The 16,624-nt window shown below is 36.2% G+C and overlaps 1 protein-coding gene across 1 annotated transcript; it reads left to right on the forward strand.

Annotated features, from left to right (window-relative positions):
* The first annotated feature begins 13,963 nt into the window (after positions 1–13,963).
* Positions 13,964–16,176, forward strand: LOC149926083 (TD and POZ domain-containing protein 3-like). The gene is made up of 2 exons (XM_090160341.1): positions 13,964–15,117; positions 16,089–16,176. Exon 1 carries the CDS (start codon positions 14,008–14,010, stop codon positions 15,076–15,078), a length of 1,071 nt encoding a protein of 356 aa, XP_090016467.1. The 5' UTR covers positions 13,964–14,007; the 3' UTR covers positions 15,079–15,117; positions 16,089–16,176.
* Positions 16,177–16,624: the final 448 nt, after the last annotated feature.

Raw genomic sequence — 16,624 nt, forward strand, 5'->3', positions numbered from 1 at the left:
CTTGTCCCGAATTTTGTTCGCTTGTTCCAGAGCTCAAATGTTACACTTTTTACTCCTCCTCGAATGGAGGTGTAGAGGGAGTAATCTAGCTTTGTCATCTGCTTAAACGAAAACATGACTCATTTAGACCTCTTCACATGAGGCAAGCTTTTTCTAAAAAACCTTTAACCTTTAACTACTCCCTTCTTACTCCAACTCGTTTTTTCGTCAAGACAGAATTGAAGTAAAATGACGTCATATGGCTACATTTTTTAACCTGCTCAAAAAACCCAGAACAGGCGAAAAAAAACCACCTAATGTTAAAAACCAATAAAGCAATAGATTTAAAGCTTAATATTTATAGTTAAATGTTCAGAACGCGGTTTTCCATTTTATATTTAACGCGTCTTCGAATGGAGCCGCCGTTTCGTTCCCCCCACGTTCACTATTTTTGACGCAACGGTTGCGCCACCTATCGAAACTTTTGGTTGCGAATAGTCAACTAAAAAAAAGGGTCATCTAGCCTTTGATAGTGTAATCGTTGCGGTTATTTCGACTTACTGGCGCCCGATGACAAAGTTGTTCGACTGTTCTGATTAATTATCGCTAAAATTTAAATTTCAATTGGTTTTAGGCCTTTGTACAAGCAACACGAGTTCATAAATCCAAAAGAGCCTTTGAGTCAGAGTGAAACTGGCAAAATGACCCGCAGGGAAGAGAAGAGGCACAAGTGCTCAGAATGCGTCTACGCAACGAACCGTAAGAGTACTTTCATTCGCCACAGAAGCACTCACACGGGCGAGAAACTTTTCCAGTGTAACCTGTGTAACTACGCAACTGCACGGAAGGGGGATTTGATTGTCCACAGAAGAATTCACATGGCCGAAAAGCGTTTTAAATGTGACCAATGTAATTACACATCGGCACAGAAGGGTCCATTGATTTGCCACAAAAGATCTCACACGGGCGAGAAACCCTTCCAGTGTGACCAGTGTAACTACGCATCTGCACATAAGGGTGACTTGATTCGCCACAAAAGATGTCACACGGGCGAGCAACCTTTCCAATGTGACCAGTGTAACTACGCATCTGCACGGAAAGGGAATTTGATTCGCCACAAAAGATGTCACACGGGCGAGAAACCTTTCCAATGTGACCAGTGTAACTACGCATCTGCACAGAAGGGTGCATTGATTTGTCACAGAAGAAATCATACGGGCGAGAAACCCTTCCAGTGTGACCAGTGTAATTACGCATCTGCACGGAAAGGGGATTTGATTGTCCACAGAACAACTCACCTGGCCGAAAAGCGTTTTAAATGTGACCAATGTAACTACACATCGGCACAGAAGGGTCCATTGATTTGCCACAAAAGATCTCACACGAGCGAGAATCCCTTCCAGTGTAACCAATGTAACTATACTTCGGCGCAAAAGTCGTATTTGATTGTCCACAAAAGAAGACACACGGCTGAGAAGCCCTTTGGATGTACACAATTTGACCACTCTGGTCGTCAAACGCGAGGTAGGAATTGTTCGGTGCAACTGCGACATTTAAGGACGGATCAGATTGAATCTCTCACCGAAAAGCTCCACTGCGCCCACGCCGTCAGAGCGGAAATGACCCAATCTGACGCCGACACCGCCACCGTCGAGAGAGAAATGGGGTTTGTTTTCAATTGCGTCAACATCGATGTCAGCCACGTCAAACAAGAGCCTTTTTATGACTTCATCGAACGAGTTCCGATCTCAACGGTCATCACGAGAGAAGAGTTGGAATATCGCCCAGTTGGGGACAATCACGAGGGTGTCCTTAGGATCCCAGACGCCCCGATCAAGATTGAGTTTTCTCCCGAATAAAAAAATTTTGTTCCCAACGAAATAGAGAGAGGTAACTCAAAGCATATTTAAAACTTAACACAAGCAGTTAAAGTAGTTTGTAGTTATTTATAGAAAGACTGTATTTTGCATTTTTGACCTTTTTGGAATATTGTTCGTAAATGAAATATTAAATTTGAGACGTGCCAGTTTTTAATTTTGACTAAACATTATTTATAATAATAATAATAATCAGCTAGGCTAATATCCAAGGCAACGTAAGTGGTATTTACTGGTGTAACTCATTCAGGAATTGCTTTGGACGATGGTAAAGGAGCCAGTAAGTGTGTTGATGGCGCACTGCGCAGTAAACTAGATTTGATATCTAATTAGAAAATTATAACCGGACAGACTAAAGTGATTGCAATAATCAAGTTCCATGTTTGCAACGCTAAAGTAAGCGTTAGTTTAATTTTTAGAGCTTTTTCTCGACCTCAAGTGGCCATGGAGGATAATTTGTATAATTCAAGAAATCGCTACAAGACGGCGCAATTTTGGGACATTTTACAATTATTTAACTCATCTGTGGAGATCAGTATCTATCTATTAAGAGGTGTAGGCTAATACTTGCTCTCTGATGTAGGCCCAATTTTTGACCTTTTCAAATGTTATACGTCTTGATCCTCTAGAGGCTCCACAAATTAAGTTAGGAGGCACTTTCTGCCAGGGTTGACTGATTTAAATCAACATGATTTTTTGTAATCTATTGATTAAAATCATTATTTGTTTTAATGCTTTTCAATAAAGTTTTGGGCCCTCAGATAAAATGAAAAGTATGCTGAAGGTTGTAGCCTTCCCAGGGGCAGTTCCGATGGACGCTGTTTCCCGCCAAGCCACAACACGCCAGAATCAAACTGCGTAGCAATACGAACTTATTTGATGTTGCATACTTTTTCATAGGTAAGCCTACAATACGCTCACGTACAAATGTCAGGAAAAGGTATTCAGTAACAGCAAACGCAAAACTAAATTTATTTACGTTTCTGTTAACGTTCGATGTTTGGACGCACAATTCAAAGTAAATATTTTCTGTTATTTATCTCAAAGCTGAAACCTTTCCCGTTAGCTTTTGCGTCGTATTTTCGTTTCAGTTTCCGTTATCGTGACATTTTAACGTATGCCTGTTCCATGCTTTCTGGCTACGCCACTGACTTGGATGAATGTTAATACCCAGGATAAAAAAATCTACTTTTCTCTAGATTTTGCAGTACATCAAATTATCATCTTTGCTGTACTTTAAAATGGGATACACTGTTTTCCATGATGGTTAGAATTTGCTTTTCTTTCCGCTGAGTTTGTTTGAACTTGAAGATTGTGCAGAGCCTTTAGAATGACGAGCTGTTTTTTATTCTTGGCTAGAATCATCGTCGGAATTATATCATCTTCTGTGGCTCGTGAAGCATTTAGTCGCAGGTGTAGGAATTACCCATAAAGAGTGTGGGGCTCTTGAATTATCCGGGTTACCTTTGAGAATTCGTTTAGGTCTAGTAATTTAAAAATGTATTATAAATATTTTGTTTTTACTATTTTTAGATAAATCATAATCCTAAAAACCTTACTTGTGAAACTGACCAAGGTTAAGAGATTAACCTACAAAGACAGTGGTGTAGACTTTGTACAAAAAACATAGTGCAAATAAATATTCATTCATTCCGTGTCTATTGGTAACGGTTTGATATTTTTGACCGAATTTCGAAAACACTCGCTTTGAGGCTAGAAATGTTTTCCTTTTATTTGTCTCGAAATAAAAGCAGCCCTGAACTTCTTCCGGAGTATTTTTTGTACGGATTTCGATGGAAACTTTAGTTCCCTTTTTGATACAAAAGTCCGGAGATCGGTCATCGCCTGTAGCACGGCCACCTTTGATCTTGCGCCCCTAGCGGTATATTTTGTTTAGAATAGTTTTTTTACAGACTAAAGGCGGATAATTCCAACTTCTTCGTATTAAAATTGTATTATGGTCATTTTTACACAATTACCTTGGAAGAAACTTGTAAATATTAATAAGGTAACCTGTATTTTTACCATTTGTGTGCAAAGGTTTCCGATATATATGTGATATTTTAAATTAAGCGTATAAGACACGTTAATAACACCCTTTTTGCAGTGAAGTGAAGCCAATATAAAAACTGTATGAGTTCAGTGCGAGGGGTCGGACACTTGCCATTATTTTGTACGGGATTTCGGGATTTCGTAGAGATTTTGGCGATTTTATCATTATTTTTTGAAGTGATTTCGGGATTTCAATGTTAATTTACCATAGAGAGAGTTAAAAGATTTTGCGATTTTAGACAAAGTGTACGGGATTTTGGTAAATGTCCGACCCCTCGGTTCAGTGGCACGTTCGTTATGGCGGGAAAATCCTTGCTCGGCGAATGAGCTGGCCGCTATAGAGCGAACAGCGCGTGATCAAAGTTGGCTGTGCCTGTAGTAACCACCATTCTTCGAATAATTTACCCTTTTTCCCAGCGGTGTACTTTGCAACTTTACGCATTAACACTCGACCATGTAGCTCCGAAGACGTACAAAGGTCCATAAGCCAGGCACACACGGCTCCAGACAAGCATTTCCCCCCCTTGGAACTCGCGCCTGATTCACTAAAGGTGGCTGAACACATGAGACGTGAAGCGACCGACATTAAATTAGAAAAAATCCCAGTTTCGCACACGCTTCGCTTGCTCGTGCGCGAACTTGGTTTTTCAAACGACGCATGCGTGCGCGCTCGCAATAAGCTTGCGAGCTTGGTGTGTGCAGCCGCCCCAATTTGAAACGAAGCTAACGGAGGTGCGGAAAGGACCAACAAACACAAGGGGACCGCAGCTAGCCTCTAAACACCCTAACGTATTGTTGTGTACAAATTTCATGGGACGAACCTTTACACCGAGCGTTTTACGGAAAGGGGGAAGACAATTTCCGAATTTTCCCCTTCCGACGGCATCAGGCGCTAAAGCGTCTAACCCATAGATATAGGAAACGTATATAAAGGTCTAGATAAAATATTTCAAAGGGAGTGAATACGGAGGTGACAGCTAGCAGACACGCGTAATTTCTGCAGGCTATCCCTAAAAGGCGCTATCTATCGGTAAGAAAGCTCGTGCTATCGTCGCGAGAGCCATTGTCTCCTGCTTAAAAATGATACTAAAAGTCACCAACAGATGGTGTCTAAAGACTGCGGCCTGCGGAAAGATCAAGCACTTAGTACTAAATTGCTAAGAGAGCTCGCGCTCTTGGTCACGTGCCTTCCTCGGTGTCTGCTAGGTGTCAATTCCGTATTTTATGTTAGGCTTAGACGCCCCGAAATTTATCTAGACCTTTATATACATTTCTTATATCTATGGTCTAACCAGTGAAAAATGTACGTAAAAAAATGAACGACTTCTGACGGGTGGCTTTCTTCTTGTGTGAGTTGCTATGATTGTAGTGGCATAGCCCACTAAATACATACAGGCCATGAAATGTATTTTTTTACCGATTTTTTTTTGGCTTGGACCATTTGCTAAGTATCGCCGCTAGATGGCAACTTCGGAGCACGGCCAACTTCGATCAAACATACACGTAGTCAGTGCTTCCACTTTAAGGAATTTTATCCCTTTCTATGGATAATCCGAACTCAAAGGGATTTTATTTTGGAAGAGAGGGAAAAGGGAAAATTAAGGGATTTTTCGAAAATTAAATATTTAAAGGATTTTGGGCATTTTCCTAAATTTCGCCAGAAATATTTTGGTCAAGTTCTTCAAATACCGTGCCTCGATCTTTATTGGACCACACGAATTAACTTGGATTTTTGAATCCCAAGCGGATCGGGCGCACTAGCACTTGCTCTCCGAGCGCGCCATTCTGCCAGAGTCAAAGAGTCACAGATTTTAAAAGATTAAAAAAGAACCCGTGATTCTTTATATAAGGGTTAAAAATTATAAATCTTATTGTTTTTGTAAAAAAAAAATATTTATTTGGGAGAGACAAATTTATTTATATTTGTGACAGGGATAAAAAGGGATTTATGGGAACAACCAGAGGGATAAATTATACTGTCCAAGTGGAAGCCCCGCACGCAGCGTTGCCAACCGTATTATAATTATAGTACATTTCGATAATTTTACCTTTCGAATTTTTCCGTACTATAATTTCAATCGCGTACTATATAGTACGCTTTTCGCGATAATTGTACTATAATTTTACTAGTTGACAAACATTTTCTATAGTTTCAAATGATACATTATCTATCCCAACATGCTAGGCCTAATTTTCTCAATATGGTTTTAACTGGTTAAACCTAAATTTCTACACTAAAATGTTTCAAAATAAACGCTTTTACAATACGCAAATTGTTTTTAAAATGTTTTAGAAAATATACTACAAAAAATCAAAGAATTAAATGTAACTTAGTTTTATGGTAGGAAATCCTTAAAGCAAGTGTCGGCTGAAGTAGACGAATAAGTAGATTAGTCCATAATTAAAAGGGATAAAATAGCTAAACCCTAAACAAATTTGATGATATTTAAAAACTTACAAATAACTCGTACCAATAGGTCTTCGAGCAAACCAAAAGACGTGAATCTCGGATCAAATAGATCTTAGAGTAAAAAACTACATAAAAACTAAATAAAATAGCCAGAGATTCCAACGGTAGACCGGTGTCGTTCTATTTGGAACTCATCAGTACCGTGTTTTTAATTTTTATGTAGTTTTTTATTCGAAGATCTATTTGATCCGAGATTCGCGTCTTTTGGTTTACTCGAAGACCTATTGGTACGAGATATTTGTAAGTTTTTAAATATCTTCAAATTTGTTTAGGGTTTAACTATTTTATCCCTTTTATTTATGGACTAATCTACTTATTCGCGTATTTTATCATTCTTTGCACAGTCCTTTGGTGGTTTCTTCCAACTTAACTCTAGGTGAAGTAGCTCTTTTTTTAAATAGATGTCGCTAGCGTTGAAATCAAAACAAGATGCTGAAGCTACATTTTGACCCAAAAGGCGGAACATAAAAAAATGCTTCGCGTTGATTGGCTCGTTTGTAAGTTTGTCAATTACTTCAATTATAGTAATTGTTTAAAATAAATTTTATATGGGATTTATAATTTAGGTTAAAGTTCACTAACAAGGAGACGACCCGAGGTGTAACACACCGTTATGGTTCACTTGGTAGACTTTCATGTAACTTGAAAAACCCTAAAGGGAAATGTCTCCATAGGCAACCGTTTTGCCATGGCAACCAAAAATGTTTTTGAAAATACAAAATGGAAATTTTCCTATTGAATATAAGATGGGAATCTGACCAAATGTAAGGGTACCCCTGTAAAGATTTTAATCAAATTCGAACTTTTTCTTTATTTTCTATTTTTAGCATTTTCAAAAATTAATTTTTTTTTTAAATTTCCATTTTGTGTTGTCAAAAACATTTTTGGTTGCCATGGCAAAACAGTTGCCTATGGAGACATTTCCCTTTAGGGTGTTTCAAGTTACATGAAGGTCTACCAAACCCTCGAGTTTGAACAAAATCGGTGTGTTACACCTCGGGTCGTCTCCTTGTAAGTAGAGTAAAAGTGGTCTCACTATTATACTCTATAATGGCTCTCTGACGACGTTATTGTTTCGCTGTTTTGAATTTTAGCTTTCGGTCCCATTAATCGATGGCTCCACGGTCTCCACGAAAGTCATTTTTTTCGAAGATTCGGATAGATTAATCGCCATCTCTAATAACAGGGTCCTTTTCATTATACATGTGGCAATGATAGAGCCGACAGTTGCATTAAGCCTTTGTCTCAGTCGAGCAGTAAAAGACGGAACTAACCGACAGCAGGTCTTTACTATCATAAATGCAAAATTTAACCATGGTTAGTTTAAACTAGTAAATAGTAAGTAATATACTATAGAGACAAATACTTCATGGTTTAAAATAAACTTTTATTAAAAAGAATATTGGGGAAGCTTTTCGAGCCCACTCGCTCCTTTTCATTCATTCCTATCTGGGTTGAAAAGGAGCGAGTGGGCTCGAAAAGCTTCCCCAATATTCTTTTTAATAAAAGTTTATTTTAAACCATGAAGTATCTGTCTCTATAGTATATTACTTACTATTTACTAGGTCTTTACTAGTCAATATTCTAGAAAGAAATAACGCGTGGGAGAAATAATCAGCTTGTTTCTAGACACTCGAGATTAATATATCTTGAGATTAAAAAAAAACTGCAACTTATTCGATGACGTCATTTCGTGGGGTGGCGGAGTGGTTAGCACTTTCGCCTCGCAGCAAGAGGAGCCGTGTTCCATCCCAGCTTGTGGCACTGAGTGAAAACTCGGAACAGATCCTTCTGCGTTGAGTTTGCAAGTTCTATCCTCACTGGTTTAAAGGGTTTTCCCCCGAGCTCTTCGGTTTCCCCTTCCATAAAAACTTGTTGAGGTTAACGGTAATAGTTAGTGTAGGGAGCTGTTGGTTCGATCGCGTGGCATGCAGGGCTTGCCACCACCCTCCTACGCATTGTAACCCGGCCACCTGAATTAAAGGCTTCAAAAGTCGCTTGATGACTTAGGCCTAAGGTGGTGCCTTGGGTATTAGCCTAGCTGATTATTTTTTTTTTTAAGTACCTTATCTTAAGTTGAAAAATCCCGTTGACGTCATATCATGGCGGCCCTAACGAGATTTTTAAGAACTAACAATTATCACTTGTCGAATATATTTCACTAGTCTTAAACAGCAACTGAAGGTTGCATCCTATTGGTCGACGTTGATGTCATATATCAAGTTTGAAAAAACCTTGACGTCATGTCATGGCTACCCTCTAGCGAGATTTTTTGGAACTAGGAAATACCCTCAAATTCTATTTGCTGTGTCTCTGAGATAACAGTTCTTCGCATTTAAGTTTGAACCGTCTCGTGATCAACACTGCAAGTAAAGGTTGATTCCCATTGGTTCAATAGTGAAATAAACCCATTGTTTGACGTCATTTCTGTAGAAAACAAAGCAATTAGTAGAAACATTTTCCAAATACGGAAAAAAACTAAGAAAATTGAAATGAATATTATCACTACGGCGATAACGTTAGATGATTGTTTAAGGAGAACGTTTATGGTCGATGTTTGTACTACAGTGTCCATATCGGAAAAGAAGTGAAATGGAAAATTTTCGTAAATAAGCATAAATGTTAGAGTGCCTTACCAAAAATAGATCTTATTGCGCTACTACATTCTCGATAAATAAACAAGTTCTTGGGAATAAGAGACGTTTTTTGTCAAAGATAAACAAAGTTTATAGCGTATTGTAATTGGAACCATAACAAAAACCAAGTGGTAACGTGATTATGGTTACCCCTATCGATAATTTTTGGTACTATGAAATTCTGTGTGTCTGGTCTTGCCATATGGAAATTTTAATTACCATGAAACGTAAACTTAGCAAGATAAAAAAGGGTAGATAATAAGATAGTATTACTATTAGATAAAGTTAATTGATTATAAAACTGCATGCCTGTAAATCTTACACATAATTATGGCCTAATAATAAAAACATTTAAGAAACATGCAATTTTTTTACATATATTTGACTATTTTTGTTAAACACAAGTATTAATTCCATGACAAACTCTTTCAGTTTATTTTAGTTTATTTTTCGTTACAAAATAGTGTTTTAGTTAATGTTTAAATTTATTGCAAATGAAATGATAGTTAAACTTACCACGCATTTCCTTAACACGTAAGTTAGTGCAAAGACGATTGATAGTTTCACTTATTTTATCTCGTTTTTCAATAATGAGCTATTTAAATTTAATATAGTTAATGTTAAATTCTTTATTTTTTTTAGAAAAAATTGTTAATTATAGTCCGGTTGGAGAAGATCATACAAATTTTACTTCTTAAAAAGCACGCGAGACTCTTCTGCTACTTGAACAATGTGACCAAGTGAGCTCTGTTATTGCAATTGTTATTCCTATAAAGCAATTCTTTGACCGTTATTCAACTTTTCGTAGAAGACAGTTGTCGTAGCGTAGGGATTTTCTTTACATTTTTAAGTCCGTCGGAGAATCGTAATCTTATCATTTGAGATCCAGCGCTCAAGATAAAAAGTATTAAATTATTATAATAATGCGAGGATAAATCGTTCGTAGCATCCGGATGTGTTAACTTTGTTGACAAGGAATTCAAAAATTCAATGAAATAATATCTCAATTTAATATACATTTAATTAAGATTTACATTTTTGAACATAAACAATCTTAAAAATCATTTTTCTTTTTTCTTAAGTATGAAAAGTTTTTAACAAAATCTACGCGAATGGTTTTTACCTCTCCGAGGGGACTTTGTACCCTATGAGGGGTTACACAACCACCGTGTCTGTCTGTGGGTCTGTCTGTCAGGCCTGCGAACGCGTTCGCATTTTCGGGGCAAAGGGTAATCGCTGCGTACGCAGTTTCTTAGAATTAGGGAAAAGGTTTTTCCAAAAGGGCCCGTTTTTTGTTGTCATTGGGTGCAGTATAAATATTTTTCCAATTTGCGTTAGTACCGGGCGGGATTCAAACCCGAGCCCTCCTGCACGTCATGTGAGCATTCTACCGAAGAACCACGGATACATTGTACACTTCACTGAAAATTAGAAACTCTTCCGAGGAGAGGTATATTTTGGCTTGTCAACTTGTTTTTTTCGGAATGAAATGGTTTGTTCAAATACAAAAAATTATCCGTAGTACAAAACTTGTTTGTGAAAAATCCGGATGTCGAATCTGGTAATTTATAAAAAAAAATTATTTGTATTATTATGGCAAAATGGCGTATGGTAATTTAAAATACTGCGAAAAGTACGAGTATCATGCTCGATAGGAGAGAGGGTAGTAAATAAGACTATACTACAAGGAGATAACGTTCACGGAAATTCCGGGAGTAGTGGCGTATTCCTGTATCCCCCCGTTGGCGTGGCCGTTAATCAGTTATTGCGTGCTGCTGTCTAAGGCCTTGGGTCGACACCGATTTCTGCGTATCTCAAAAACAAAAGTTCAACAAGAAGGCGTTAATATTATTTCATTGCAGGCTCTCGATCGAACCGTTATATATCAAGCAGAGATCGGCATTCTAATATACAAAAGAGAGCCCCAGCCTAACCTAGGGCATTGGCGATCTTTGAAGCCCAGAGCCCCCGACCTGTGATATCAAGTTTAACAGTGTTAAATTGGTTTCTTTAAAATTTAATTTAACAACACTCTATAGTACTAACATTTTTACTATAGAATGTTTTTAAATTAAAGCACGCGACATTCTGAATGCCAGAAGCCCACGCGGCGTAATCCCCACGCCCAAGCCGCGAAGAAAAATTTTGTATGCTTTTGGCAAGTTCTACACGATGAATTTATTCAATTAAAAGTTGGTTTTAATCAATAAAATAATGTAAATATAATTTTTGTACTTAATTTTCATCTACATTTCGATAGACAGTAGGTTATTTAACCATTTCAATATGTGTTTAAAGGAGAGAAGGGGGGAGGGGAATGGGGAAGTCTAAGGCCTGCTGTTGTGTCGAGTACAAATCCTCCTAGATCGCGTTGAAAGAAGTCTCGAAATGACTGACAAATTTTGATTAATTAAATTATGACGCGGTCAATCTGATTTAAATTAATATCAATGATACAACAATAAGTGTTCCATCGATTGCTATAAAATTTAGAAATGCACCTCCTACAACAGAAGGGATATTAAGGTTCTAACCAACGCTAAAATATCGGGATGACGGCGTTTAAGGCGGACCGCGTCCGACATTTTTATTTAGAATTATTAAATTATGTATTATATTATTTTATGTATTATATTACATTACATTATATTACATTACATTACATTACATTACATTACATTACATTACATTACATTACATTACATTATATTACATTATATTACATTACATTATATTATATTACATTATATTACATTACATTATATTACATTACATTATATTACATTACATTATATTACATTATATTACATTACATTAAATTACATTATATTACATTACATTATATTACATTACATTATATTACATTACATTATATTATATTACATTATATTACATTACATTATATTATATTACATTACATTATATCATGTGTTATGCATTATGTATTATCATAAGCTGATAAGGAACGATCAACACGAGATCACAATTTCAAACTCTCTCGCGGCTTTTATTAAAGCACAGAAATCATGCGCCCCAAATGACGTCAGAACACTGGTATTAATTTCGTGCGACTGAAGTTTTGTTTCGATTAATTCCGTGCTAAAGCAGTTTAATACGGAGGACTTGAGCCAGTATTTATCAAGGGCTAGTAGGATATTGAAAGGGGAAGCGAGTGGGGAAGATTTTAATAAAAAGATGATTCATGGCGATAAAATTAAGAGAAGTTGAAAGTTCCGTCTGTTCAACCTTTCACTATTAATGAACCAAATGTTGGAATCTTGGTTTAGAATCCACACGTACATCGCGAAAGAACTTGGGGTTTGTGCAACTTTCAGCTAACGACGGCCAGAAATCTCTATAGTGAGCTCGTGGCCAAGGCCTATTGAAAATTAAAACTCCTTCAAAAGTAAAATATGAATAACAAAAATAAGAATGAAACTTTTATAAGATAGAAATTAAACTTCGTATTTATTACTATCCGCGCTATTTTGACCTGTCAGCATATTTTGTTATCGATAACCCTTATCATATATTCTTTGTTCATGTTATCGGGCTTTTTGGTTTACAACAAACGCTTCATGCAAAAATGTGGTGAGTCAAAAATGGGACTTTTGGGAAATTTTAGTTCATTTTACTTTGGGAGATAAATTCCTGAATTTTTAACTATTAAAATATGTGTCACTAACAATGTTAGTTGAACTAAGCTTTCTATGTATGGACTTAATACTTTGACCAATTCTCTGTAACAAGATGACATTTTGATTAACTTTCTATTGTGATAGTATATATTTTCAAAATATATAAAGTACATTCTAACAAGCTATTTACAGTACATTTTAACAAATTATTTACAGCATATTTTTACAAAATAGTTACCAAATATTTTAACAAATTATTTTCAGTATATTTTAACAAATTATTTACAGTACATTTTAACAATTAATTTACAGTACATTTTAACAATTTATTTACAAGATATTTTAACAAGCTAATTGCAGTACATTTTAACAAGTTATTTACATTATATTTAAAAAATACTTACGTTTTTTTACAAATTATTTAAAAAATACTTACGTTTTTTTACAAATTATTTAAAAAATACTTACGTTTTTTTACAAATTATTTAAAAAATATTTTTACCAATTATTTACAAAATATTTTTACAAATTATTTACAAAATATTTTTACAAATTATTTACAAAATATTTTTACAAATTATTTACAAAATATTTTTACAAATTATTTACAAAATATTTTTATAAATTATTTACAAAATATTTTTACCAATTATTTACAAAATATTTTTACCAATTATTTACAAAATATTTTTACAAATTATTTACAAAATATTTTTACCAATTATTTACAAAATATTTTAACCAATTATTTACAAAATATTTTTACCAATTATTTACAAAATATTTTTACCAATTATTTACAAAATATTTTTACCAATTATTTACAAAATATTTTTACAAATTATTTACAAAATATGTTTACAAATTATTTACAAAATATTTTTACAAATTATTTTTACAAATTATTTACAAAATATTTTTACAAATTATTTACAAAATATTTTTACCAATTATTTACAAAATATTTTTACCAATTATTTACAAAATATTTTTACCAATTATTTACAAAATATTTTTACCAATTATTTACAAAATATTTTTACAAATTATTTACAAAATATTTTTACAAATTATTTACAAAATATTTTTACAAATTATTTTTACAAATTATATTCAAAATATTTTAACCAATTATTTACCGTATATTTTAACAAATTCGCTATGTAATATTTTGATCAGATCAGTTCACAAAAAGAAGTGTATATTTTAGATTTTAAGTCGAATTCTTTGAATATCTGAGTTACCATATTTTGCAGCCCTGCGGTGTTAGAAATGTTATCGCAGCTATTTCTTCATACGATCCATTGACATCAGTCACGTTTGAGTAAAGAACCGCCTGAATTACCATTTTTGAAATGGATACGCTAGTTAGCGACAACGTTTTGGAATGTACAGCCGAATGGAGAATATCAAACTTCAGAGAAAAAACTACTTCATACAAGAAACTGAGCAGCCCCTTATTCCCGCTGCTCACCGCCAACAACACCGTGCAATGGCAACTGTCCCTGTTCCCCGACAGATCCTTCTTCACCCGAGGACAGCGGCGAAACTGCGTCGGGCTGTACCTCGAAGCCTACTGCGAGGACAGGGAAGTCAGGTTTAACCTCATGTCCGCCGAACTATGTCTCCAGAACAACGAGGGCGAAGAGGTCGACAAGAAGTACTTGAAAAGGCGCAAAATCGTCACTGGACGTGATAACCATCTCGGAATCGCTAATTTCATACCATGGAGGGTCTTACTGGCCAGACAGGGAGAACTATTTCCGAGTGGAGCCTTAACAGTGGTGTGCAGAATTAGAACCAAGTTTAATCTGGCTAATTTGGGCGATTCACGACGTGTAAGTTCCGACCTGGGCTCTTCAATTTCTCTGATTTCTTTAGACGATTGCCCGAATAGTTCCTCCGAGCGGCAGTTCCCAGTACGACCCAAATCCGAAGCCGCAGCCACACGCGTGAATGAGGACTGGGATATCGTACTTGATGTTGGTGAGGACGATTACGCTTCGCGGTTAACGTCGCGATTATTGGACAGTTCCATTTGCGCCGACGTCGTCCTGAGCTGTTCGGGGAAACAATTCAAGTGTCATCGGAGCATCCTGGCCGCAAAATCGCCCGTCTTTCTGAAGATGTTGGGTGGAGACGTCAAGCCCGTGACGCTGGACTTGGGTGACGATATGACGCCGTTGGCCGTCGAAGACCTGCTGTCCTACTTGTACACCGGTCGGACGCGTCATTTGAGCGAAAATAGCTTGTTGCTGTTCGCGGCTGCTGTGGAATACGAAGTGCCCGGGTTGAAGGAGATGGCTCATGAGGAAGTGCTGTCGAAGTTGACGCCGGAAACGGCCGTCAATTTGCTGATCTTCGCCCAGAAATCGGGAGCCACCGAACTTAAGAAACTGGCTGCTGAGTGTATCGCCAACTCGTAAAAGTAACAGGTCCTACGCCGCTATCTTTAATCAGAAAAGGTATTTATTGAAACCCGCACCTTCTCATCATCTCGTTGATTTTTAAAAACGCGTTCCTTAAGAACAAATAGTGCGGGACGTCATATTGAGTAACGGATCTGAATCGGCAATTGATAAGAAAATTTCCGACCCAAAATGGCGGTCACGGCCAAAGCTACGAACTATTCAAGACGCGCGTGGAACTTTTTAACAAGTTGAATAAAACATAAATAGAGTTTATGCTAGCGTTTATAGCGGATATACTTAATTATTAAATTAATTCAATTAATTAAAGTTGTCGTCGAAAACCACAGTCAGGGTACCATGGCTACTGTATCGCGTGCTCGCCGGCTTGTAAAAGTAAGAGACTGTGACGTAAGAGCCACATTAAAACAAGAAGGTCACGTTACTTTATAGAAATAACTATTGGTGTTTCTGTAAAATACGGGGGGAGGTAACGTGTAAAAGATTTTTTCCACGTCACTAGCTACAGTTATTGAAGATGGAGAGCACGCGCTTGAGTCGATAAAGATTTTGAAATTGGAAGTCCACGTGCGAAACGCGCGTGCCAATAAAGTATTAAATAGCTTAAGCTCTTGACGCGGAGAAAAACATTTTATACACTCTTTTATATCCTTATTTGTGAGAGCTGCCATTTTATTACAGGACTGATTTCAAATAGTGCATGCAAGGGCGCTTCACGCGGTCAAGACAGTGCACGCGACGTCTCGAGCTTTTGAGCACGTGCAGGCGCCCTTGCCTGTACTATTTTAAATTAGGCCTGTAATGAAATGGCCGACTTCGTAAAACAGTGTATACGTTTAATTATTTTATTGTTTTATTTTATGGCAACACCTCTTATGTGGTAATAATCAGTGGGTAATCTCAATGGATAACCTTTTATTTGTACTTTACTGTAAATTGTGTTTAATATAGTGATTGGAACTCTGATCCATACGTTTTCTTTAATTGATTTTATTTGCCATTTTTAGGAAAAAAGAAATTGGGAATCATTTGTAGAAGGAAATGTGTGTAGCTAGATTTCTCCAAAAGTGTTGTAATTTTTTAACTTAATTGTAGGTTTTGGTATAATTCTGTAACATTTTTTAGACACTTAAATAAAACTTATATATATAGATTGATTACTCTAAAACATTGAACACTTCTGCTAGTTCAAGAATGAACTTTTGGAATTTACTATTGTGTTTATCGCTTCACCGTTATAAAAAACAAATGAATAGTAAATACACAATTGGGTTCAAGGCAGATACCGAACTGCAATTTTAATATTTTAGCTATAAATTGTAATTGGCTATTTCGTTGTTTTGGGGCCCGGTTTTTTGTGGGCCTAAAACTCTGAAACAAAGCATTTTATTACCCATGTACATAGAACATTTTTGACTCATTAGAACCTAAAGAACACGCCCTAAGATTGATGATATACTGATCCGTAAAACCCTGTATTCCCCCTGGCGAATCTTTCCTGAGTGCACTATTATTATTAAAGTAATATAAAATTAAAAGAAAT

The sequence above is a fragment of the Leiobunum rupestre genome, chromosome 10 (assembly GCF_980474605.1).
Source record: "Leiobunum rupestre chromosome 10, qqLeiRupe1.1.hap1, whole genome shotgun sequence".
In the NCBI taxonomy this organism is placed as follows: Eukaryota; Metazoa; Arthropoda; class Arachnida; order Opiliones; family Sclerosomatidae; genus Leiobunum; species Leiobunum rupestre.